The 27,652-nt window shown below is 37.0% G+C and overlaps 1 protein-coding gene across 2 annotated transcripts; it reads left to right on the top strand.

The window, feature by feature from the left end:
- The first annotated feature begins 5 nt into the window (after positions 1–5).
- CD274 (CD274 molecule) lies at positions 6–27,029 on the top strand. Of its 2 annotated transcripts, none has more exons than XM_060199312.1 (7): positions 6–482; positions 7,014–7,069; positions 8,367–8,708; positions 14,798–15,082; positions 16,529–16,627; positions 20,180–20,239; positions 22,394–27,029. In XM_060199312.1, exons 2-7 carry the CDS (start codon positions 7,018–7,020, stop codon positions 22,414–22,416), a joined length of 861 nt encoding a protein of 286 aa, XP_060055295.1. In that variant the 5' UTR covers positions 6–482; positions 7,014–7,017; the 3' UTR covers positions 22,417–27,029. The 2 variants fall into 2 exon arrangements, with proteins under 2 accessions (XP_060055295.1, XP_016050036.1); XM_016194550.2 differs by lacking the exon at positions 6–482 and adding an exon at positions 511–929 and having other exon boundaries at positions 22,394–27,028.
- Positions 27,030–27,652: the final 623 nt, after the last annotated feature.

Here is a 27,652-nt window from a genome sequence, read left to right as displayed (position 1 = left end):
CAGCACACCTACCTTCTTCCTATCCTTCCTCACTCTCTCTCCCTCTCCCCCTTCCCTCTCTGGGCTGATGCTCACTTTTTCAGACAGAGACAGATACAGACACACTGCATCACCAAAAACTTCTTCCAGTTCTTGGGGGCCAGACTGGAGCCTGGGTCCTTTGCAGAGCAGACCAAGCATGAAGAGGGTAAATGAGCTTTCATTATGTCGAGGAACACTGAGGAAGTCGCAAAAAAAAAAAAAAATCTACTTAAAAAAAAATGTTATTTCCCATTACGCACCTACTTTCTAGAGAAAAAAGAAAAGAAAGAAAGAAAAAACCACGTGGGCCTGATGTTTTACTGTAGAATTCAGAGTAAGGTGCCAGAGCGTCCCATCGCCTTGCATCCGCAGGAGAGAAAGATGGTGACAGGATGTAAATTTTCTGGATTTTTGAAGCTCTTGGTCAGCATTCGTTTTGGAAGCTTGACTTACAAGAACTGGTAAATTTTCGCTTTTGGTTTCGTTTTTATCTACTTGCGGGTTCCAGGAACTCAGTATCCCGACCACTGCTTTCCCACTTTGAAGGTCGCCTGTGGGCAGAGGGGTGGGGGGGGTGGGGACAGCGGGAGGCGGGTGCCAGCCGCGGGCACTTCGCGCTGGGAGTTCGCAAGAGTTGGTTCAGCAGCCCTGAGGTCACGCCGCCAGGAGGCTCCGCACCAAAGGCCCCCAGGCTCTTTCCAGCCCCATTCACCCCTCCAGGAACTGCTCCCAGCCAGAACACTCTCCATCTTGGGGACCAAGAGAAAAGAAAAAGGATGCGCGGAGTTTTGAGGAGACAGTAGAGCCAATCAGCTTTTGCAAGATAAAGAAGGACACAGTGATGTATCTGACCTTTTGAGCATACCTTGTAGGTAAAAGTTTCTGTACATTCATCCTATGGTCTTGAGGTAGGTCTGTGGATGATTTTCTATGGATTAAAAAGGATTCTACTAAGTGATTTTAAAGTGTATCTATTTATTTTTTATTTATTTATTTAAGGAGACAGAGACAGACCAGAGTGCCAGGAAATTGAAGTCAAGGTCTCCAAGTATGCAAGTCCTATGCTCTATATCTAGCCCTTGAATCACACAAAATGTGATTTGTGTACACAAGTAAGCTGCGTTTAATAGTTTGCCAGTCTAGTAGAGATTTCATAAATTAGCTCTTCATCTGTTAATAGTTTGAGCTTTCAGCTTGCTTGGAGACAGAATGTCAAACTCCAGGACTTAATATATTTTACTTATTTATTCATTCTACCAGAACACTGATAGCTGGTCACTGAGCCTAGGAGCTCAGAGTCTCAGGCATGAAAGTCACTATGCTGTTTCCTCAGACCTTAGGGTTTTTTTTTTTTCCTTTAATCAAATCGTAGTTTATATATAAGGTAAGAATGGAAAGAAACCTTAAATCAGCAGATAACAGTGCACTTTTTATTCTAATTTTGAGAAAGAAAGCTAGAATTATTTTTCTGGAGTAAAATTCTCTTTCTGGACTTTCTGGAATTATCATCTCTGTCTTTCTAATAATCTATTTCTCCTAGCAGCGTTACTTTCAGGAGATAAAGAAATATTATTTCCATAATATTAGCTAGATTTCTCCTAGGGTCAAGCCTAATTGATTCCCTATCCTGAATGAACCACCAGTCCTTCCTTAGCTTACATTGTCTTGTTTTGTTTTGATGATGGGTTCTGATCTGGGAATTCAGATATACTATCATAGTTTCTTTTTTTATATTTTTAAATTTATTTTTATTATTTTTATTTATTGGATAGAGACAGCCAGAAATCAAGAGGGAAGAAAGAGACAGAGAGGGAGAGAGAGAGAGAGAGAGAGAGACCTGCACCCCTACTTCAACACTTGTGAAACTTTCCCCCTGCAGGTAGGGACCAGGGACTTGAACCTGGGACCTTACGCACTATAATGTGTGTGCTTAACCAGGTGCGCAACCACCTGGCCCCCTATCAGACATGATCTCAGTGTTCTCACGGATTAGCTTGTTGATGTGGAGGTTAGAGGTTAAAAGATTTGTTTATGCACCTAGTCTTTGTATTGTCTCTGTTCCTCCACTGTTCACAGCTGTACTTCAAAGGAATGTAGCTTTGTGAAAAGGGATTTAGTAAGAAATCAGGTAAATATGAGATCTAATCCAGTAAGCCTGTGGTCCCTCTAAAATTTTCAACTGAATTCACTAAAGGGGAAGAATTCAACAGCTTGTGACAAAATCAGTTGTGTTCCATGAGTAGATATCATGTTCTGTTTATTCAATAGTTCTTTGCTGGGGATTAAGGGCTTCTGCCTACATGTATTTATACTAACATAACATTAGTATTTTACAGTAGTGTTGTAATCATCTCTGATCCAAGAAAAGAACACATAGCTGTTTCTCAGTAGTCTCAGTTCAACAATCTTTGTGTTTTCCCAGTCCCGAATACCCTTATTCTACAGAGTAGACAGGAAGAGAGAAGGATTGTGCACTTGACACTAGCAAGAGGGATGATGATCCTTTTATTTTATTCTGTCTTCATAATTGTGTGCACATGTGCATGAGCAGGAAGGATTCATGCATGTTGATAAGACGCAAGTAAGCCTCTGTCAGGGGGCTCCGCACCAAAGGCACCCAGGCTTTTCCCAGCCCCAGAAAAATAGACCCAGAGAAATAGGTCAAAAAGTGATTATGGGGCTGGAAAGATAGCTCACTGGTACATCATCTGCAGTATCATGTGCTTAACCCAGGTTTGAGCTCAGCACCATAAGAAAGGTTCTATGGCAACAGAAGAAGTGTCAATGCTGTGGGCCCTCTGTGTGTGTGTGTGTGTGTGTGTGTGTGTGTGTGTGTGTGTGTGTGTGTGTGTGTCTATACCTCTATTTGAATGGAAACCTGATCTAGGGGCTGGGTGGTGAAGCACTTGGTTGAACGTACACTTTACAGTGTGCATGGACCCGGGTTCAAGCCCCCAGTCCCCACCTGCAGGGGGAAAGCTTCACAAGAGGTGAAAAAGGGATGCAGGTGTCTCTCTGTCTCTCTCCCTCTCAATATCCCTCTTCATCTCAATTTCTGGCTGTCTCTATCCAGTAAATAAATAAAGATAATTTTAAAAAGGAAATTAAAAAAAACCCATCTAAACAAAGAAATTATACATGTGCAAGTCTCCAGTTCCACATACACACACATATACACCAAAAAGGTAATGTGAGTAAATTATAATATTTCAAGAACATAGTTTAAAATATATACATATACATAAATATACCCAGATTAAGTATTGCTTTAAAATTAGTATTATTATTTTAATCTCACTGTTAGAATATGTTATATTACTGTAATAGTAATGCACACATAGCAAGTGCCAACAAGGTGTTTACTTGCAAAATGGAGGGCATGTACATATTTTTAAACATGTTTCCCCTTTATTGGGGGATTAATGCTTTACAGTCACCAGTAAATACAATATTTTGTACATGCATAGCATTTCTTAGTTTTCCACATAACAATACAATCCCCACTAGGTCCTCTCTAAAATTGTTTTTAATTTGATTATTTCAGTTTGAGAATCATCTGACCCCCCCCCCTTTTTTTTTTTAGTGGAATCAAGGCCTTGAACTTGCACTCTTTTTATAATTTTAGAAACCAATGTTAAAGGCTAGTAAGATACCTTACCTGGATAGTGTGCTTATTTTTTCTTACACATAACCCAGGTTCCAGTCCAGCTCCCAATGTACTGGGGGCAACTTAAGTGCTCTGACATCTTACCCTCTCCCCATCTATTTTTCTGCCTCTATCTGAAGAAGTCAGCTTGGAGCAGTGAATCCCGAGTGACAACCAAGATAGTTAAAAAAAAAAAAAAAAACCTAGTGGAAGGTGAATTTCTTTATACTTAACCAGCAGTTCCAGTTAGGCAAACGTACTTCAGAGCCTAGCCTGGGACCTGACACATAGTAAGTAATAGTGCTTAGTAAATAATTTCTGAACATTCCAATATTTAGGATATGCGTAAAATGGGAAGTAATTTGATACCAAAACAACAGAGGAACTACATAAATGGTATGGAACCTGCAATTTTGTTTTATAACTAAAAGAGATATGGCTTTGTGATTTGCTTTCTACTTCTTTGTGAAATCAGTTTATAGATGTGCGCTTAATTCTGTCCTTAATGATGTTACATTATATGAATATTCAAATTTCATTCAGCCTCCTGGGCTATCTAGGGTAGTGCCAGTTTGGGACTAGTAGCAACAGTGCATTTCTGGAGCAAGAGAAATAGCTCACCAGGTAGTTTGCCCAGCCTGCCATGCACACAACCTGAGTTCAAGCCCTGACCACCACAGTGGAGGAAGCTCAGGTGCTGTGGAGTTTCTTCCTCTCTGTCTCTTTCTTTTACTCTTTATGTATATACCTGAATGGAGGAAAAAAAATCAATCCAGAACAGTAAAACCATATATTACAGAAATAAAATAAAACAAAAGCAAACTAAAAAAAAAAAAAAAACCCTTTAGACACATTGGTACATACAGATGAGAGGGTTTCTTTCTTTTATTTTTCCCCCTGTAGAATATATTTCTAGGAGGTAAAACAAAGTTCTATGACATATATATTTATGTATTTAATGGTGGTTACCAATTTGCCCTCCAGAAAGAGTTAAGCTATTTCATATTGCTACTATTAGTTATAAAAACAAACAAACAAACAAAAAGCTTGCTTATAGCCTCAAATTCGTAAAGAATAATCTATAGTATTAAAAAAATTCACAATTTAATCAAACTAAATAAGCGAAGATGGCATCTCATGCCTTAAAATTATAACTATTAAATTATAATTTTAATGCATTAACCATCCATTTAACACATTTAGGTGTCATCAGTATTTTTCCTTTTTTTTATTGCATAGAGATAGCCAGAAACCAATAGCGGAGAGGATGATAGAGAGGGAAAGAAAAGGAGTGCACCTGAAACACCACTTTACCACTCACAAGGCTTTCCTCCTGCAGGTGGGGACTGGGGACTTGAACCCGGGTCCTTAACATGTGCACTCAACCAGATGCACCACCACCCAACCCCTGGTATTTTTTTATTTTCTGCTCTGTATGCTAGACCCTTTGGTCATTTTTCTGTTGAGATGTAAGTAGTTGTCTACTGATTTCAAGAACCATTTTCTTGAAATCAGTAGACAACTACTGATTTATTAGGAACATTGGTTTTTCTTGTACATATGTATGTAGCACTAATTAATTATGAGTTTTGTGTATAAACAATGATTGAAGAGACCCTAGAAGGGAAAACTGACTTTTCTCTCAAAGTACATTAAGTGTATGACATATGAGGAAAAAATGTTAAAAATGAACAGTGACTAAAATATAGTACAAATTTATTTACCCTCCTACTTAAGTATAAGTGCCAAGAGAAGAGTGGTTTTTCTTTAGTGTTAATTGCTATATCTATATACCCAGTCCCTAAAATAGTACCTAGCACAGAGAAATAGCTCAATTGAGGTTTGCTGAATGAAGCAGTTGGAAGAATCTGAGCATGAAGACAAAATGCAGAATAGAATCTAGGCTGATAACCCTGGAAGACTGACTAGAAGTCGTTTACATATTAGTATGAATTGGTTGAACCCAACAGTTTCACCTCACTTCTACTATAATTGGGGAAAGTTCACTGAGTGAATAAGATTTATAAGTTAGAATAAGGGTTTTGTAAGTTAGAAGAGACTTGAAATATGACAACAGGGGGACAAATGACAAGGTTGGCATAGTGATGTGTAAGCCATAACTAGTTAAATGGTAGGGTGAAAGGACTTGGTAGGATAAAAAACTGAATGGCTGGGAGATAGCTAATCTTCAGATTAGATAGTTTTTGTTTTAAATTTTTGCATAAAACAGGTTGGATTTTTTTTTTTTACTGATTTAATAATGATTGACAAGGCCATAGGATAAGAGGGGTACAGTTCCACCCAATTCCCATCACAAGAGTTCCGTATCCCATCCCCTCCATTGGAAGCTTTCCTATTTCTTCCAGTGCGAGTATGGACCCACAGTCATTATGGGTTGCAGGAAGTGGGAGGTCTTGTTTCTGTAATTGCGTCTCCACTGGACATGGGCATTGGCAGGTCAATCCATACTTCCAGCCTATTTCTATCTTTCCCTAGTGGGGTAGGTCTCTGGGGATGTGGGGTTCCAGGAAACATTGGTGGGGTTATCTTCCCAGGGATGTCAGTTTTCATCAGTCACATTGTTATTATTATTGTTGTTGTTGTTGCTATTATTATTAATTAATATTATATTGTGTATGACACTGGGATGTTAAGTAAAGGTATTCTAAATTCCTTATTGCTATTTCCATACTTTGAAATCACTCAGTGTCAGTTATTAGAAACAATTTCAATTAAAACTGCTAAGTGCCACTTGGACTGGAGTTGGTGTATTGCACCAAAGTAAAAGACTGGTGTGGGTCTGGGGAGAGAGTACAGGTCCTGGAAAAGGATGACAGAGGATCTAGTGGGGGTTGTATTATTAGTTGGAAAACTGAGAAATGTTATGCATGTACAAACTATTGTATTTACTGTTGAATGTAAAACGTTAATCCCTCAATAAAGGGAAAAAATTTTAATTTTTTAATATTTATTTTCCCTTTTCTTGCCCTTGTTTTTCATTGTTGTTGTAGTTATTGTTGTTGTTTTGATGTCTTCGTTGTTAGATAAGACAGAGAGAAATGGAGAGAGGAGGGGAAGACAGAGAGGGGGAGAGAAAGATAGACACCTGCAGACCTGCTTCACTGCCTGCAAAGCAACTCCCCTGCGGGTGGGGAGCCGGGGCTCGAACCGGAATCCTTACGCCTGTCCTTGCGCTTTGTGCTACATGCGCTTAACCCGCTACGCTACCGCCCGACTCCCAAATTATTATTTTTTTTAATTCAAAAAAATAAAACTGCTAAGAGCCATCATGTTTGGGTAATCAATTATTAAGTAAAGCACTGTTCTTTTTGTGTTTTCATTCCAGAGAAATGAGAATATTTAGTATCTTTACACTCATGGTTTACTGTAATTTGTTGGAAGGTAAGATATCATAATATTTTATTAAGTCATAATTTTAATATTTCAGTAATAAATAATTTTAGTCATAAGCTTAAAAACCAAAATATTAATCTTAAATGGATATTATTTTTCTAGCTAGTGAATAATTCAATATTTCCTTTGTTCAATATGACCATATCATATGGGGGAAACTTAAAATGAATCATTATCAATTTATTAATTATTCATTATCTATTTTACAGAAATAATTACTAGAAACATCTGGAGAAATGTTTGTATATCATTTTGTATATTGTTATTCCTTTGAGTTTTTGTTGTCCTGTTTTTGGTGGCATTGGGCCCTTTAGTATGTGACATTCTACTATTCCTTGGCTGGTTTTTCTCATTTTTAATTCAGATGAAGAGCTAGAGAGACAAAGACACAAAAAAGATGGAGAGGCACTACAGTGCTCACCCACCATGGTAGAACTTCCCCGGTGACATAGTGCTCCCATAAGGTGCCAGGGTTTAAACTTGAGGTTTCTTGCATAGTAAGGCATACATGCTACCCATTGAGCATTCTATCTCCTGACACTTACTTGTTTAGAAAGGGGGGAGGTTATATCTATCTATTTTGCTCTGTTACCTGCTTTTCCTAGTGAATATATTCTGGGGAAGAATTGTGATGTACAAGGAAAATGTCAAGGTAGCACAATACTGGCATTATCCTGAGACTCACCCTGAATCTTTGTATCCATGTACCTTTGAGAGTTTAGGATAGTAAAAAGAGAGAACTGTTATAATCTACCTTTCAGACTATATTGAAGGCAAATAGGTATCCAATCAAAGAACATCTTGAAACTATCCCATGAAACAAAGGCATCCTGTGTATAAATAGCTCATCACCATATTTTTTTTTATTAGATAGAAACAGACAGAAATCAAGAGGGAAAGGGGGAGGTAGAGATGGTGAGAGACACCTGCAACACTGCTTTACTAGAAACTTCCCTCCTGCAGGTAGGGATTGTGGATTGAACCAGAGTCCTTGTGCATTATAACATGTACACTCAAACAGGTGAGCCACGGCCCAGGACCACCATGTATTATTTCTATAGTACTGTATGTTTGAAAGTTTTAGGACAATATCTTGTACTATTCTAAGTCAGGGATGACATATAGTGTCACCAAACATGTTTCAAACCCACTGGACATGAGTACTAAGGAAGTAAGTTTATTGTGTAAGTGATCAGATGAAGTGTTTGTGAACCCTCCCTCATTCTGAATATTATTATGGTGGAATCTTCCATCTTCTGAAGATTGGTTGTCTTTTTTTTTTCAGCCTTTACTCTCACAGTCACCAAGGACCTGTACGTGGTAGAATATGGTAGCAATGTAACAATGGAATGTGTATTCCCATTAGAAAGCCCATTGAACATAAATTCACTGATTGTCTATTGGGAAATGGAGGACAAGAAAATTATTCAACTTGTGAATGGGAAGGAAGACTCAAATGTTCAGCACAGTAGCTACAGGCAGAGGGCACAGCTGTTGACAGACCGACTCTTCCTAGGAAAGGCTGCACTTCAGATCACAGATGTGAAATTACAGGATGCAGGGGTTTACTGTTGCTTGATCAGTTACGGTGGAGCCGACTACAAGCGGATTACTTTGCAAGTCCATGGTAAGAATTTTGATAGTCAACCCAACTTTTGTTAAAAACTATGTTCTAGTGTTGAGAATTTTTCATTCTTAGAAGTCCAGCATACTTTTCATATTATGGCAGCTTATTCATTCATTCATTCATTCATTCATTCATTCACTCATGCATTCATATATACTTATCCAATGAATATTTTATAAGCACCTCCTACTTGACATCCTTGAAAATCTCATCCCAGCATGACAGAACCATGTTCCATGGCTTACTTGGTTTCCCTGTAGATAATATTCCTGTTGTTATTATCATTGTTATTACTATTATTATAAAAGGAATTATAGTACTGGCAAACAATTCAGATATTATGGAAGGGAATAAAAATGAACTAGAAAAAAAATTCCATTCACTTCCATACTATTGTTATTTGTGGGTTCCTTTAGGAGTTATTTTATTTTAGACTATTTTTTATTAGGCCTGCCAGCATTTTCTTCCTTTGGACATCCCTATGCCAAAATCAAACAGATAGATTAGAAACAAACCCTAAAGTAGACTTCAGTAAGACTTGAAGTCCAATATGCTATGGGCATCACTTTACAGCACTCATAGAAAATATAATGAAAAAATCTATACATTTTTATGACTTATAACCAAGGTATAGATAATAAAAATGGGACACAGTTATGGCTACTACTCATTTAATAACAGATAGCAGTTTGAATAGATGTCATCTAAAGTGACATTTTTGTTCTCCATTTTCATAACTTTCTAATTTTAATCCTTTCTGTACAACTGCTATAATAAAATAAATCTTGCTTTGATGTTCTTATAAGGTGTATATAGTAATGTGTTCAACTTTTTTCATTGAAAAATTTATACATCTAATCATATTTTAGTGGATAATTGAAGTATATACTTTAGAGAAAAGATAGTGTAAAAAAATTTAAATAAACTTGAAATCTATCTGTGAAGGCAAAATGTTGGGCTGTTAGTAAAGTCATGACTCGTTTTTTTGCATAGAAAAACAGAACAAATATGGGGTGACTTTTCTGACAACCAAGTATAATTAAATAAAGTATAAAGACAACAGTTCTTCCCCAGAAATGCTATAGACTGCTCACTGAGCATATGTTCATTTTGACAGTCTATATCAGTGATATCTTGGAGTATGGAAGAGGAACTGTGAGTGTCAGTTCCTGAGTACAAATGTGTCATTAGGTCACCTGGGTTCATTTTGGGGTTATTATTAAGTAAAGGAAAACACCAGAGATGACTACCTTTACTTTCGTTGTGAAGATTCTTAGAACTGAAAGCTGAAAGGATTCTAGGCAAGCAAAAGCAGCTAATTCAAAATTCCAGAGACCAGAAATCCCCCCCTCCCCCAAGAATCTCAGACTTCCCACATGGCAACTAACCTTGTTATGAGTGTGGCCCAGATTCAAGCCCTAGCACCACTTAACAGGTGGCATGGCAGTGGGAAGGTTCAGGGGAGAATCATGTCTCCCATATATATATACATTTTTTTAAATGAAAACAGCTACTTGAATAGTAAAATGGTATGTGTGAGGCAGCATACACACAACTAAATATTTACCCTTTCATCTTGTCATTGCTTAGCTAAAATCACACTGAAGCTCAATATATAGAAAGAGTTTACATTGATCATATTGATCATAAAAGAGTGACTATTGTAAACTTAAAATCAAAATTATATAAGAATTTGAATAAATGCCTGTATTTTATGGTAAACTGTCGGGTCTCTGATTCTGGTTCAATTTGTATGACTGTGTTCAAGAATATACCACTTATCTTGTGAAATAAGTTTCACTTTAATTTCATTTTACCTTATGCTTTCTCCAGAACACTAGTATTAACAACAGCAAGATTTAGATATGGTGATAACCCAAGTTGATATTTGCAACTTTTCTTCAGTCCATCAACAGATGTCAGGCAATTACTCACAAAATGTTAAGAAATGACCAAGCCATAGCCCTTTTATTTATTGATGCACTGAAGAAAAATTGAACCTGACAGTCAAGTGAAAGGAAATAAGGAGTATAAATTTTGCTTCCAGGAATCACCTTTCACCAGCCTGTAGGGAGTATGCAAACCTTAGAGCAGCCATCCTTAGTGAGAAAGGGTATTCTTCCAGGTAACTGCACTTTGCACTGCATTTTGTAAATATACAACTCCCTTTGCTTATCTTTGTTTTCCTTTTTTTTTAATATTTATTTTCCCTTCTGTTGCCCTTATTGTTTATTGTTGTAGTTATTATTGTTATTGTAGTTATTATTGTTGTTGTCATTGATAGATAGGAGAGAAATGGAGAGAGGAGGGGAAGACAGGGGGAGAGAAAGACAGACACCTGCAGACCTGCTTCACAGTCTTTGAAATGACTACCCTGCAGGTGGGGAGCTGGGGGCTCGAACCAGGGATCCTTCCACCGGTCCTTGCACTTTGTGCCACGTGCACTTAACCCACTGCGCCTGACTCCCTTGTTTTCCTTTCTTATTGTTCTACACAATAAGAAATGTGGCACTGGTGATTTATTTCAAGGATAGGTGTCTAACAGAGTAAAGCAAATAATCAATCAATCTTTCCAATTTGCATTATAAATCTTCCCAATTTGCATTATAAATTACTAAATGGGCATCCAGTTTTTGTCTTTTGCATACAATGAGCATTTAAGCTACACTGAAAGCAAACCAGCCTCAGCTTTAATTGCTCTGAGACAATGTCACCAATAGGACGTGTGGTGAGTGTCTTGCAGGAATTTTTAAGGAAGTAGAACTCCTGAGTCACTAGAATATGCAAAAGATTTCACTGTCAGGCCTCTCTTCCCATCACTGCAGACACATGGTAACAGTTTCCCCAAGGGAGTTTACTCTCTGTGGGATTTTAAAGATGAAGCATTTCAAAACTGAAGTTTGAAAGAGTTTAGTTTTTAAATTAACTCACTAGGTAGTATTGCTTTGTGCCTTTATGTTTGTTAACTTTAATATTAGACTCTCAGACACCTGAATTTCAATTGAAACTATTGTGTTTCCTTCATCATTGAACTTTATAAAGAAATAAAATACCCACCTCTACTTTGAAGACCTTACATGAGATTAGGCAACTGAAAAAAAAATATTGTGTAGTTATTCTGATAAAGCTAATTTGTTCTAATGGACCAACGATTAATTACTGTCATTCTCTCCCAAACTCATCTGTTCCCTCAAATTCCCTAGCCAGTCCTTTTTTCTCTATAACATTATTTATTCCTCATCTACTATGTAACATACCCTTATGAATACACCTACCTGTTGTGTTTATTGTTACTTCTTTTTCTACAATCTGCTTTTCTCAAAGGTATAAATTTAGTCTGTTTTATTCATTGTTATACCCCTCAAGCCTGACATATCATAGAACAGTAAAGTGAGAAGAACATGCAAAAAAAAATTGAACCGTAGAAGCAGTAGCATTAAAAAATTTAAAATATGAATATTATAATATGTGTTCTGGGTGACATCTTGCAACACAAAATAGAATAACGTTAAGGAGAAATTAGCAAAAAAAAAACATGAATTGTGAATTTAGTTAATATAAATATACTAATGTAGATTCTTTAGTTACGACTTTTATATAATGCTAGTGTCAGAGGTTAATGACAGAGCAGCTGGTAAGAGATATGCTAGAACATTTCAACTTCTCTATAAATTTAAAGCTATTCTTAAAAAATATATTAAACTTTAAAAAACATCATTAATTGTTGTCTTTATTTCCATTTCTCTGACAATGACTTGGAGCATTTTCCATATTTCTGTTGGCCTTTTGTATCTCTTCTTTGGTGAATATTCTGTTCATATTCTCTCCCCACATGTTTTTAATTAATAATTTAATATTGTTTTACAAAATGATGAGATAATAGGGGTATAACTCCACACTGTTCCCACTACCAGAGTTCTGTATCTCCACTGCCTCCATTAGAAATTGCATTAGTTTTCCTATGATCACAGAAATGGCTTGACTATTATTTCTAGAACTATTTATATTTATATATTTGTCCATTTTTTCCCCTATAGTCCTGCATTATCTTCTTTTCTAAGTCACACCTACACCCATTGCTACTTCTGGATGCCCTTCCTTTTTTTTTTTTCTCTCTCTCTCTCTCTCTTCATGTCTTTATGGAATTGGAATTTAGAGCCCTCTGGTCATCTTCCTCTAACTTTTTTCCCCTCTGGAGTTATGAACCAAATTCTTCATGGGTGCAGAAGGTGGAAGGTCTGACTTCTGTAATTGCTTCTCTACTAGACATGGTTGTTGGCAGGTCAATTCATATCTTCCCCACCCCACCCCCCAGCATGTTTCTATCTTTCCCTAGTAGGGCAGGGCTCTGGAAAGATGAGGTTCCAGGACTCCCTCACTGGTGTGGTCTTTTGCTCAGGGAATTCAGGATGGAATCATAGTTACATCCTTAACTTTGTGGCTGAAAGACAGTAAGATATAAAGCAGGACAAAATGTTTAATAAACAGGAACCAAAAAGTAGGAATAGAGTAGATGAGAATAGAGATCTTAGGGTGAAAAGAATCTAGGAAGCCTATTTTAGATATGTTCGCAGGGGCCCATGCATGACTTGAGCTTGAGCTTGCTTGAGCTTGCTAGCTAACATGCAGATAGACTAAAAATATTGTCTAGAAGATGGTATTAAGAGTTGAGAATAGGGCTGGAAAGTTGGATTAGAACAGAGAGTAGTTCCAAACGTGAAGAAAGTATATAAATACAATTAACTGTTGGCTTCATCAATCTCTTCCCACTTTTGAATGAGATATCACTGTACTCCTGTAACAATGTCATGCATCAGAAAGGATAGTAACAACAAATGCTGCAGAGACTGTGGGTGAAAGGAACCTGCACTTGTAGTGGGAATATAAATTGATGTAACCCTATGGATAGCAGTCTGGAGAGCTCTCAGAAGGTTAGAAATGGACCTACCCTTTGACCTGGCAATTCTTTTCCTAGTCAAATACACTTATCAAAAAAAAAAAAATCTGTGTACACCTATGTTCAAAACAGGACAATTTGTAATAACCGAAACTTAGAAGCAACCTAGATGTCTAACAATAGATGAGTGGCTAATAAAGTTGTGAGATATATATAAATACTCAGCTATAAGAATGATGAATTTACCTTCACCTTATCTTGTATGGAGCTGGAAGAAATTATGTTACATAACATCAGACAGGAAGAGAAGGATGAACAATGAATATGGCATAATCTCACTCATGGACAGAAGTTGAAAAATAAGAACAGAAAGAGGAAACATAAAGTAAAACCTGGACTGGATTTAGTGTGTTTCACCAAAACAATAGACTTTGGGAACTAGGGGGAGAGGTATTTAGGTCCTGGTGCATGATGGTGGAGGAGAATCTATACTGGGGGTGAGAGTGTTTTGCAGAAAAAATTTGCCCATGTATCGACAACTATACTTATTATTAACCACTAATCCCCCAACAATAAAAAATCATTCAGAAATACATATCCATTTTTAGAATGGTATTATACTCTTTTCTTAATTTCTAAACCTTGAGCTAAAGTTTAAAAAGTAAATTGCACGTCAGAATCATGTCTATTCATTAAATAAAGTCTAATTGAATAGTGTTAACCATCAGGAGTTCATATTCATGTATATCACTTTACAAAAACAAAAAGAAAATATGTGAGAATAAATATCAGAAGAAAAGGATTGAACCCATGTAAGAACTGTAAAACTTTACTGAGAAACACTCTTGAAAATTTTTGAATAATAAATGGGCAGATGGTTTATATTTAGAAAGACTGAAGATTTCAAGATGACAGTTCTCTTAAAATTACATTTACTTTGAGATCAATAAAAGCAGTACTGTGCTTTGTATGGCAGGATAGCTGTCCTTTATAAACCTAAATTTGGCCTAAATATGAATAGAATCATTGAGACAGAACTAACAGGGACTTCTCACTGTTGATATATCTGAACACTAATATTATTTCTTTGAGAACCATTCTAGACTAATACCCTTTCTAATCTAGATGGCATGTCTAGTTTTGTGCTCAATAAAAGCTTTGACTTCTTTTTGCTTGTTTGTTCATATCCTAGCTCCATACCACAAAATCAACCAGAGGATTTCTGTGGACCCAGTAACCAGGGAATATGAACTAATCTGTCAGGCTGAGGGCTACCCAGAGGCTGAAGTCATCTGGAAAAACAGTGACCACCAAGTTCTGAGTGGCAAAACCATAATTACAAAGTCCAAGAAGGAGGAGAAGCTTCTCAATGTGACCAGCATTCTGAGAGTCAACACAACAGCTAACCAGGCTTTCCAGTGCACTTTTCAGAGATCAGGTCACCAGGAAAACAATACAGCTATGCTTATTATCCCAGGTAGCATTCTGAATATTGCCCTGACAATTGCTAATGCTATCCCTTGTCATCTGGTATGATGCTTGTTCATTAAATGCAGGCAATTTATTGTTTACTGGATAAATGAATGAATAGGACTATGAAAAAAAAGTCATCCTGCTTCCTCATCCACTTTCATGGAACTCATGCTATTATTTAACAAACATTTATTTTATTTAATAAGTGAGGTTTTGAGGCTTATATATGGAAAAGCAAGTTCAGGAAGAGATGAATGCTGGTGGTAATTTAAAAAAAAGAAAGGGAAATTGAAGAAAAAATAGTTACTTAAGTAAGAACTACATTTCAAATTTGTATTATTTGTTAAAATACCTCAGCTAACTCTCAGACTGTTCAGAGTCTATTATCTCATTTATAACCTGGAGGGCTTATGTTTGTTGTGACTGTCATGCCTAATTAATAAGCTTATCTTGAGACTTAGAAGATGAACAAACTTTGTAAGCTACATGGCTATTCTTATGCCTGTCTTTTTAAATTTTATTTATTTAATTTATTTATTTATAGAGACAGAGAAATGAAGGAAAGAGATGGAGAGAGAGAGAGAGAAAGAGAGAGAGAGATACCTGCAGCCCTGCTTCACTGCTCGTGAAGCTTCCCTCCTGCAGGTGGAGACTGAGGACTTGAACCCGGGTCCTTGTGCATGGTAATTTGTGAGCTACACCACCTCTTATGCTTTTAACACTTGGATTAGGTAGTCATGGATTGTGACTAATGCTTGGAGGTGGGATTTAGCAGTCTTGGAGCACTAGATCCATTGGATCTAGTCTTCCTGCAGAACATTACAGAGATTGGCTCTATGAGTTCCAGTGATTTGATGTCCAGAGATGTTGGAGTTCCAGTGGCGCAATCGATTAGCACGCAGTACTTATACAGATGTCCAGAGATGTTCCAGCTGTGGAAAAAGAAAGCAAATGTGGATTCCTGACCATGGCCACAGATGTGTAAGATAAGAGTTCACTGGCAGTGCCAGTTGGACTTTGTATTCCATCTTTGCCATGTACAGTAGATTGGTAGCTTCTGTGCAAAATAATCCAAGTGATCCTTAGTATTGAGCATCCAGCTGCTGAGGTCCTATGATTAGCACTTTACTAATGTTAGCCTCACAATATGGTTATCATTGTTTCCATTTTGTAGGCTGGTTAAAGGACTTTCCAAGAGATCTCAAAGCCAGTGAGTGGCAGCAGGATTTAATCCCAGGTCTATCCATTCCAGACCTGGGTTTCTTTCATTTTTCCACACAGCTTCCATTTTCGTATCAGACACCACACCATTCCCACTACTTATTGCCCAAGAGTATTTGATATTAAGAAAGTGAACCTAAAGTTTACCTCTGTTAAATCCCAAGAATGATTCTCCTCTTGACTCCTTCCTATCAAAATACTATTCTTAGCAGTTTCCTTTGTTTTTCAGAATCACATAAACCAAATGAGAGAACTCACTGGATAATTCTGGGAGCTGTCCTGTTGTTCCTTGTAGTTTTAACAACCATCTTCCCTCCTAAAAAAAAAGGTATCTCCTTTAATATAGTGGCCTTCATGTGGGAAAATGTATGGGAGTGCTTTTTTGCTTTTTGTTTGTTTGTTTGTTCATTAATTTTTAATGTTTTATTAAGGGGGGATGAGTGATTTACATTAAATGCAGTTGTTGGTTCACGTGTAAAAATTCTCAGTTTTCTGCAAAACACGCTCACCCCCAGCCTAGGTCCTTTTTCACCATCATGCACCAGGACCTGAAAGATCCCTGTCTCCCTCTTTCAAAGTCCTTTGCTTTGGTGTAATACACCAAACCCAGTCCAAGTTCTACTTTGTGTTTTCAAAACCAGGGATGCTGTATCTTCTATAAAATGCAAAGCAGTCCCTCAGGATGAAAAAATGTCCCATCCAAAATACATTCCTTTTGGAAACACTGATTTATAAAATGCTATTTCTAATTTAGCTTATCCTACGATGTGAATCTGTGTGGCATTTCTTCCTCTAGTCCTGCTGGTTTTGATTAACTGTAGCACCAGTAACAAGGCAGCATGACAGCAACTTGGAGCATTTCCAAAGTAGGGAGGAGTGGATCATGACTCAGGGAAACCTAACTAGCCTTTGCTACGCAGCACAAAAACATTTATCAGATTAATAGCCATTGTAGTGAAACTGAGTGGAAATGCTTGGTGAAGATCATGTAGGTAAAAATCTTAAAATATGTACTGGTTTCATTTGAATTTCAGTTTTATATTAATTGCACAGTTATAGTGAGTTGGTTTCTGGTACCTTACGTAATAAAAACAGTTCCTTCTACAATACTGAAACTTTTACCATAGGGAATTTAGCAAGATTTCTTACTTTCACCATAGGGCATTTAGCAAGATTTCTGTCTATATGTAGTATCTAGGTTGTTTTAAAAATAATTTTCATGTTTTAATGTTCATACCAGGAAGTCAGTTAAAATCCAAGAAATGAGTCTATTCTAATAATTTCCTCCCACTTGAGGATGATTCAGTATAAACACTCCCCCAGTACTTTGAGAAATATATTTATGGATCCTGTGATGATCACCATATAGTATTATCTGATGTCTAATAAGGAAGTAGAAAGTGGAAGGGAATTCCAGTAGTCGTTGAGAAATTCCCTATAACCCCTTCAAAGTGTGGGTGAATCTGGGAAAGTGGTGTAACTGAGGGTGTGGAGGTCAATTGTTTCTAAAGAAAAAGTATTTAACAGAACTGAAACAGTGAGAATCAAGTTTCAGTAAGATAATCATAAAATGGAATTTATTTCTCCAAGGATGTAACTGATACTGGCATGAATTTTAGATATTTTCTTATTCAAAAAACAATCAGTTGGCATTGGGAATGACTAGAAAACCCATGAATAATGTACTTCAGTGTATGAATATGCTTCATCTCCAAGGAAAAGATTGAAAATGAAGGTGTACCGCCTGGGCTGATGACCTTGCCAGTGTGTCCTAAAACCTTGCCTTTCCATTGCCAACCCTACTAAGGAAAGATAGAAACAGGCTAAGAATTTTGATCAGCCGGCCAATGTCCATGTCCAGTGGAGAAGCAATTACAGAAGTCAGAAATCCTTCTGCACTCCATGAAGAATTTTGGTCCATACTTCCAGAAGGGGAGATGTTAGGAGAAGATGACCCGAGTGGACCCTGAACCCCAGTTCCCCAGGGACCAGGAACTTTTGTGACCAGGAACATTTGGTTTTGCCCAGTCACTGGGAGGGAAGAGAATTTAGACAACACCTGAGGAAGTCAGGCCCAATTTTCCTTACCTTACATGGAGGAAGAGAAGGCCCCCTGAAAGCTGTAATAGGTATAGGTGTGGCTTAGAAAGGATGTGAAAGTAGAGCCTTAGGAGTGAATAGAAATGGGCATCAGCTTCTGCATAGGGTTATCTATCTTTTCCCTAGTGACCCACATACTTTCTATGGTGCATGACTTTTCCTGATTAAAATTTTAAACTATCTGAAAAAAAAAAAAAGAACCTTATGAGGAATACATTGATAGAGTGGGGGGGGGTCTTTAAGAAGGGAACAAAAATTAGTCATTTGAGTCTTAGAGAGAAATAAAGAAAGAAAGGAAGAAAGAAAGAGAGGAATAAAGGAAGGAAGAAATAAATTAGGGGGTATATACTTAATGGAGTACTACTCAGCAATTAAAAAAAACTTTTCTGTGTCCTTTGAGACAAAATGGATGGAACTCATACTTAGTGACATAAATAAAGAAGTGAAGGACAACAACCAGGTGATTTCACTCATATGTAGAATATAGAGACTTGAAACACATGAACTTGGAAAAAAAAACATCAACCCATATCTAAAACCTTGTGAGAATTACAGTGGTTATTACTGGGGAGTGGGGGTAAAGGGGCACAGAACTTTGGTGGTGGGACTGGTGTGGAACTAGACCCTATTGTTATGTAAATCACTCTTAAATCACTAACAAAAATTTAAAATAAAGAAAATAGAGAATGAAGGTATATGTTCCTAAAAGATATTTGTAATCAAAAGTTCAACTGTTATAATAAAACTGCTAGAATAAGCTATAGAGTATGATGTCTACCAGATTTTCTAGGTAGTTAAAAATGTTTCTTATGAACATGAATTTTTTTAAAATACTATTTATTTTTAATATTTATTTATTATTTGATAGATACAGAGAAGAATTAAGAGGGGAGGGAGAGATAGGGAAAGAGGCAGAGAAACACCTGCAGCTCTGCTTCACCACTCATGAAGCTTTCTCCCTATAAGTAGAGACCAGGGAAGGAACATGAATTTTATTTTATTTTATTTTTTTAAATTTATTTATTCTTTATTTTTATATTACATAATTACAAGTCAATAATGGTTTGAATCCACACCATTCCCACCACTAGAGTTTTAAATCTTCACTCACCCCACATGGGTCATGGGGACATGACATGGGCCAACCATCATGTCTACAACTATCTGTCCACATTTATACATAATTGCCCCTTTTTTCCTGATTCAATCCTCTCTTCCCCTCCAAACCACTCACGACAACAAACTACCGCCATATGTCTCTCCTTTTCCTTCTCTCTCTCTGGGTGCTGATGGAGCTGGGATTCAGAGTCCTCTTATCTTCATCCTATCACTTCTCCCCCACTGAGAGTATGGATCAAGGTTGTTTTGGGGGAGCAGAAGGTTCTGGCTTCTGTAATTGCTTCTCCACTGAACATAGGCATTGATAGTTCAATTCATACCCCCAGCTTGTTTCTATCTTTCCCTAGTGGGGTAGGGCTCTGGAGATTCAAGGATCCAGGACACATTGGTGAGGATGTCTGCCCAGAGAAGTTGGGATGGAGTAATGGTAGAATCTGTAACTTGGTGTCTGGAAGGTGGCATGACCTAAGCTGAGACAAAATAGTTAATGAGCAGGAACCAGAAAGTAGGATTAGAGCAGATGAGATTAGGGGTTTTAGGGTAGAAGAAACCTAGAAAATCTGTTTTAGGCAGGAACATGAATTTTAAACTCAGTCATTGTGTGATATGTAGAGTTGTGTTATGTGGAAACTAACAAGATTTTTTTTAATTTTTTTGCAAGTGAAAATGCTGGATGTGGAAAAATGTTGCAGCAAGGATATGAAGTCAAAGAAGCACAATGGTAAGAACATTAGTAAGGATCAGGAAGCTGAAGGAAACAAATTGTTAAAAGAAAAATCAATCAGGCACAATATCCCCCCACTTTTTTTTTTGGTTGTTGTTATTGCAGGGACTCAATGCCAGACTTCGAATCCAACTCTCCCCAACCATTTTTTTTCTTTCTATTTTGTTGGACAGAGAGAAATTGAGAGGGGTGGAGAGGCAGAGAGAGAGAATGAGAAAGATAGACACCTACAGACCTCATGAAGCATACCCCCACACCTGCAAGTGGGGAGCAGGGGCTTGAACCCAGGTCCTTAGTATGATAATGTATGTATTTTATCCCAGGTGTCCTGCTTCCTGGCTCCTCTGTTTCCTCCTTTACAGAATGCTGATTATTTGAACTTCTGACTCTTCCTAAGAATGTAGCCTAAAGTGGTCTGGGAGGTGGCGCAATGATAAAGCTTTGGACTCTCAAGCATGAGGTCCTGAGTTTGATTCCTGGCAGCACATGTGCCAGAGTGATGTCTGGTTCTTTCTCTCTCCTCCTATCTTTCTCATAAATAAATAATATGTTTTTTTTAAAAAGAATGTAACCTAAAGTCTTAGGAAAAAGGCTCCAGTCAATTGTGTTGAGATTTTTTTTTTTTTGTCTCCAGGGTTATTGATGAGGCTTGGTACCTGCACTATGAATCTACTATTCCTGGAGGCTATTTTTCCCTTTTTGTTGCCCTTGTTGTTTATCGTTGTTATTGCTGTCATTGTTGTTGGATAGGACAGAGAGAAATCAAGAGAGGACAGGAAGACAGAGGGGAGAGAAAGACAGACACCTGCAGACCTGTGAAGCAACCCTGGTGCAGGTGGGGAGCCGGAGGCTCAAACCAGGATGCTTAACGCTGCCGGTAATTGTGCTTTGCACCATGTGCCATGTGGGCTTAACCTACTGCACTACCGCCCCGGCCTCTGTGTTGAGATTTTAGGAGAGGAATAGGAGGAGGTAGATTCTCTCTACTAAGCTTCTATTGCTCTACACCCTGCTTCTTCCTGCAGCAGGCAACCAAATTAATTCATATGGATTGGTAATAGATGTACAATTGATTGATAGTTAAGATAATAAGTAAAATGTGTATATCAGACACTGTTATCTGCTTATATATTCATGAACTCATTTAATACCCCCCCATCAAAGAGATAAATTCTAGAACTAACACTATGTGATAAAAGAGAAAATAGAAATAAAGAAGATAATGTAAATTTCCTAAGAATACACAAGTGACAAAAATCAGACTTTGAAGCAGACTAAATTGATCATAGAATTTTACTTTTAGCCTATCCACTTAATTCTGTTTACCACAGATGCCTATATTTATGAGAATACAGAAAGACTTCATCCAGCTGATTTACTAAGAAGAAATCCATATTGAGCTTTATAATCCTCTTTAGCAGAATTAGAAACTAAATTTCTCAATGAGCTCAAATTTAATGTAGTCTAATTAGCTTGGACAAGTTCAGCCATAGTACTCATTTGTGGTTGTTCGTTCATTTGCTTGTTTGTTTTTGTTTTTAACCAGAGTACTGCTCAGCTCTGACTTATGGTGATGTTGTCTAGAGACATAAGAAAAGTAGGGGCAGGTGGTGGTGCACCTGGTTGAGTGCACATGTTACAATTTGCAGGGATCTGGGTTTGAGCCCCCTGGTCCCCACCTGCAAGGGAAAGCTTCACAAGTGGTGAAGCAGGGCTGCAGACGTCTCCCTGTATCTCTCCCTCTCTACCTACCCTTGTCTCTCAATTTCTGGCTTTCTCTACTATCCAATAAACAAATAAAGATAAAAAAAATTTAAAGAAAAGCTTTGGATTTTAAAACATCAGGCATGAAAAACTTTTGAATAAACATTGTGCTATTTCCCCAGCCCACTCATATGTGTTGTAAAGCTCACTAGCTCACTAGTTGCTTAATTCAGTTGTCCAAAACTGAAGGATTTTTCAAGACAAGGGACTCTGAGTTTTTAAACCAGAACAGTCCTGAGCAAACCAGGATAGGACATAAATATAATCTGATTTTTTTTCCTCATGTTGTACATCTACAAGTATAAGGTGTGTTTCTTATTCGATTTTTGTTACTTTTCTCCAATGCTTCCTTCTCCATGTAATGAACACTCCTTGATCTCTCTCCAGATACACAATTTGAGGAGACGTAGTGCAGCACTGAAACTGGTGATCTTAAAGTAGGAATTCTCCGTCTATGGTTTTAGTTCATCAAGACCAGAGGAATGCAGTAAGCTAGTAGGCTTCAGATAATGAAAGACTGAAAAGGCCCTGTCTCTGAAACTTGAACCTGTCAAAGAAGAGAAGGAAAACTAAAAAAAAAAGAGGTAGAAGAAAAGGAAGCGTGAAGGTAACTTTGGAACTTCAAAATGATTGGGAGACTCCTCTGCACATAGGAAAGGAGAAAAGATACTTCTGGATAGTGGATTTCCATGGAAATTATTCATCTTTTATCTTAGAAAAGCAGGTTGAGGTGCCTAGGTTTAATGGTCAGTTCATGCAGCAATGCCCTTTGCTGTCATGCAGTGTCATTGTTTGTCTTCTGAGTGACTGAGAATTCTAGTTTTGCACCAGTATTTAAGTGTGAGTTATTCCTATTTATTTTTAATCGGTGGGGCCTTTATCATGTGAATGTTATTGTAAGTAACTGCTTTGTAAAATGTATCATTGCAAAGTTAAAATACAACATCTAAACCAAGTTTACTGTTTAGCAAATTAGAAGCATCCAGTAAAATGTGCAGTGTTTGGAATGTGCTTGATAGTCTCTGTGACTAACAGATACAGGCTGGATTAACAACAAGCTATTAGTCTGTAAAGGATATTTACCCCACTAACACTTTAGTTGAATTGAATCATCCTGGCCACAGATGTTACAAATTCCAGTACTCTTTCTTTTAATAGTTTTATTTATTTATTGGATAGATAAAGAGAGAAATCAAGAATGAAGGGAAGATAGTCAGGGGGAGAGGCAGAAATGCATGCAACATTGCTTCACCGTTCGGAAAGCTTCCTCCCTGCAGGTGGGGATTGAGGGCTTTAACCTGGGTCTGTGTGCATTGTAGCATGTGCACTCAACCCAGGTGTGCCACCACCTGCTCCCCTGTATTTCAATAATCTTATTCATATACCTTAAAATAAGGTACATTGCTAGAGTATCTAGTGTCTATTCCTTTTTAAATAGCAAGTGTACAACTATGTGGTTTCCTACATAAATTAACTCACATAATCCGTGTAACAGCTGTGTTGTGGTAAGCAATGTTATTATACTTCCTTCCCAGTTAAGGAAGTAGAGAAGTAAAGTATGTTGTCCCAGACATTAAACAGTAAGCCTCAGATTTCCACTGACCTATTTGAATACAACTTACAGCTGTGTTTGACTTCAAAGAATGCATTCATTTGGCACACATTTTGGAAGTGCCTTTGCATGCTCATCACCATGACAGGCAGAATTTACAAGTGTGAACAAGATAAAGAACCTTCTTCAAGGAGATATAAAGGGGGAAGCTGATAAGAAAAGCAATTATGATGATTTTGTGAGGTGTCAAAGCATAATAGCTGGAGAAGAATGAGAGTATGAGAGTGCAAGAAGGAAAAAAAAAACTAGAATTCCTGCAAAAGGAATTCTAGTCTGGGCAGCCAGACAGGGTCTTCCTACAAAGTTTATAATACTTAAGGATTTTAATAATTAGAGTAATCTAATTTATGAATAAAAATCATTATTTTCTTTTGTAACTGTGGACAATAACAAATTCCATTATACTTATTCTTGGTGTATTTTCTCTTATGTACAATCTGATGTTTATTTATGTATTGCTTAGTAACTTTTTGATTTAAAATTCTGTTTAATTCAAATGGAATATCTACACTTCCATGATTCAAAATTCTGAAAGTTCAATAGGAGACATTCAGAAGTTTCCATTTCAGACCACTAATATAGCTCACCTATCAGTACACTTGCTTTTTCATGCACTTGACCCAGGTTTGATCCTGTTTCCTACAGCACCAAGGGAAGTCTCAGTGCTGCTGTGTCTTTCCCTTTCTTTGTTTCTCTGTCTCTCTCTTTCTGTCTGTAAAAGTTGGCTGAGAGCAGTGAAGCCCCTTGACAATAAAAAGTTCCCATTTGAACCCTATAACCATTCACTTTTCTCTTTCTAGAAGCAATGACTGTTACCTTTTATTTTTGCATTCTCATACAGGTATTCTATGAATATATGTAGAAATAAATAAATGACAGGTGTATAATTTTTTCCTCTTTTTACCTCATTGTAACACATTATATGCCTGCTGTGCACTTTGTTCTTTTTATTTAACACATTATGTCTTAGATAGTAGCTGGAACAAACTTGGAGTTCCCAAAAGTCAGGCATTATGTTTTGTTTGTTTTTAGGCCATCTTTTCCATAGCCTCTTAGTATCTTTTGTAGTACAAGCCATACATGTATTCAACCAGCATTTGTAGCAAACATTGATGTCACTGAGTTAGGATTTGATTTCCTTTCTCAAAATGAGACCTATAGTTTCTCAAGAGTACACTGGACCCAGACGGATGACCTCATTACTAACTCTGTATGACAGAATCATGTCTGAAACTTATTTTTCCTGTTTACTTTTGAATATAAACTTGCCTTTGATATTGCACTCACAACATTGCATGTTCTTTTTGAAAACCTCTTTAGAGTACCTTACCTCTGGAATTCTCATCTGTGTTAGAAAAAGGCTCATGAGCTATGGGTGAACCCTGGGGTCTTTTTTCCAATTTTCATCACTACACAGGTCTCTTAAAATGTTGCTGTCCAAAAGTGGTGAGATTCACAAGTTCTCTTAGAAATCCCAGAAAATTTCTGTCCACTGTCATGTACCTGGATTAATGGCAAGGAAAACTGTTGTTTTGCTATGTGTCGAGAAATTTTTTTAAAAGTTGAATTGCTAACTGAATTGCCCTGCTGTGTTTTTTGACATGTTCATATGTACATTTCCTTTGTATGAAGCACAAAGAAAGACAGTTTATACATCTTATACTGAATCATAATGTCACTTTGTGATGGATTGATAAGGCACTTTATTTTATCCTTTTCTCTTGTGTTCATGTAAATGACATATACAGAAATGGTATTTTAAATCTGCATTTGATTATCATTTGTTAAATCTGCATTAATTTATCAAGTATCTTATTTATTTTGGTCCTCTGTGCATCAGCATGCCTATTTTTTTCTATGTGGTTTGTAAAACCATTTCTGATTTAACTTCCCAATGCAGACATTTACTAGAATAACTACAACTACATTTCTAGTCATTTCGTTTATAAATTTTGTGTTTATACAGAATACTCTTAAATCCTACATTATACAAATTATTAAAAAGAATTACTTCTTAAAAATAATATGTGTAAATGTGTTTTTTCTCATTCATTTGATTGCCTCCTTTAGGACAATACTAAGAATCAAAATTGTGTCATCAAATTGAAGATCTGAAGGAAAGGAGGTGGGAGAAAAAGGAGCAATGTTCAATAGAGTATAAGGTAGATAAGAGATGTCCCAGCTGGTAAAGAACACACTTTATCTAATAGGAGCACCTGTGTGGCACTGAAAGAAGCTTTAACAGTGAAGCAGTACTGTGAAGTCTCTCTTCTCTCTCCTTCCTTCTCTCTCTTCTTCTTTGTCTCTGTCTGAAATCATGAGAAAAAAAAAAGTTGACCAGCAGTAATGATAATCATGCATACATAAGGCCCCAGTAGGTAATAAATAAAGGGACCAAATAAAATGAGTTTTCCAAGAGGACCTTTCTAAGATCAGTAAGCACAGATATGCAAACTAATGCATATGACACTTTATATATATCACAATTCTTGGATTCTGAAAAGAATGTAAGAAACCTAGGAAGAAGTCAGATTGAGGAATAAGGCCTGATACAAAGTAGGACTATAAGATTCATAATTTTAAAACCAACCTAGCAACACTTGACATTTCAGGATGAATAGAATGTACACGTGTCCTCTGAAATTTCTTAGTCATCAAGTTCACTTTAAAGAGAATTTTAATCACTTTTCTGAATCACACTCTAAAGGGATGATGATTGTGATTGCTAAGAATATGTTAAATACTGTGTTTTTAAAAGAGTATCAGTGTCTTTAGAGAAATAACAATAATATATGTGTGTAGCTTTTGAGAAATCAAAGCAATAAAAATGAGTGCTGGCTGGCTTTGCTAGTTAAAACTTTAGTTGGAGTTTTGCGATATTGGAATGTTCTGTATTACAGGAAAGTTAGCCTGAAAATGGACGATAGTCACTTATTATACTTTCCAGTCTTTTTACAAATAGAACTATCAAACTGGATCTGATATTTTAATCTAATTATCCTAGGAAACATATAGATTATTACTAGTGTAAAACTTGGAATTCAAAATTAACTTGTGTACCCTTAATATCTGTGCCCAGCTTTGTGAACATGGAGTGTTGAGTTTTCACTACCACAGTGCCCCACACTTTCAAGGAAATTAATATAGGAAAACAATTTACCATATTATAAATTTTTATTTTGGGGGGCCAGAACATAAGCTGTTTTTTTATTTTATTTTATTTTTAAGTATTTTATTTATTTATTTATTTTTATTTTTGAGATAGATGCAGAAAGAAAGACACAGTGAGAAACACCAGAGCACTTCTCAGCTCTGGCTCATGGTGGTGCAGGGGATTGAACCTGGGACTTTGGAGTCTCAGGGATGAGAGTCTCTTTGCATAACCATTATGCTACCTATCCCCCCCTTTTTTTTTCATTCTATTTCAGCCTATCTCTCGGTTTCCCTATGGGGGCAGGGCCCTGAAGAAGCAGGGCTCCAGGACATATTGGTGGGGTTATCAGTCCAAGGACATCTGGTTGGCATCATGCTAGCATCTAGAACCTGGTGGCTGAAAAGAGAGTTAACATATAAAGCCAAACAAGTTGTTGACTAACCATAAACCTAAAGGCTGGAATAGTGCAGATGAAGAGTTGGGGGGGGGTCTCCATTTTGTAGATAGCTAGTAGGCCTATAGTTCTATTCCAAAGGGCCTGTGACTATACTAGTTTTTTTTTTTTTTTTTTAACGGTCCAGCTTTCCTTAACTTTCCTTATTTGGTAGCCTTCAAGACCGCCAAATAATTTTTTAACAATATTTAGAACTTTATTCTGACCTATTAAAAATACAAAGATGCAGATTTCATGATTTTCCAAAGGTTTCTGAACATTGTGCTCTATAGGAGCACTTGAAATTGGTGGTGCTAGCCTTTGGTATTAACTGAAATAATGAACATCAGTCCCAAGCCCTGCTATACATGCACACAGTCATATCAATACGGTCATTAGTGATAAAATCCAACTAACTTTTTTTTTTGCCTCCAGGGTTATTGCTGG

Source organism: Erinaceus europaeus, chromosome 10 (assembly GCF_950295315.1).
Source record: "Erinaceus europaeus chromosome 10, mEriEur2.1, whole genome shotgun sequence".
Taxonomy (NCBI): Eukaryota; Metazoa; Chordata; class Mammalia; order Eulipotyphla; family Erinaceidae; genus Erinaceus; species Erinaceus europaeus.
This window is presented reverse-complemented; position numbering and strand designations above follow the sequence as displayed.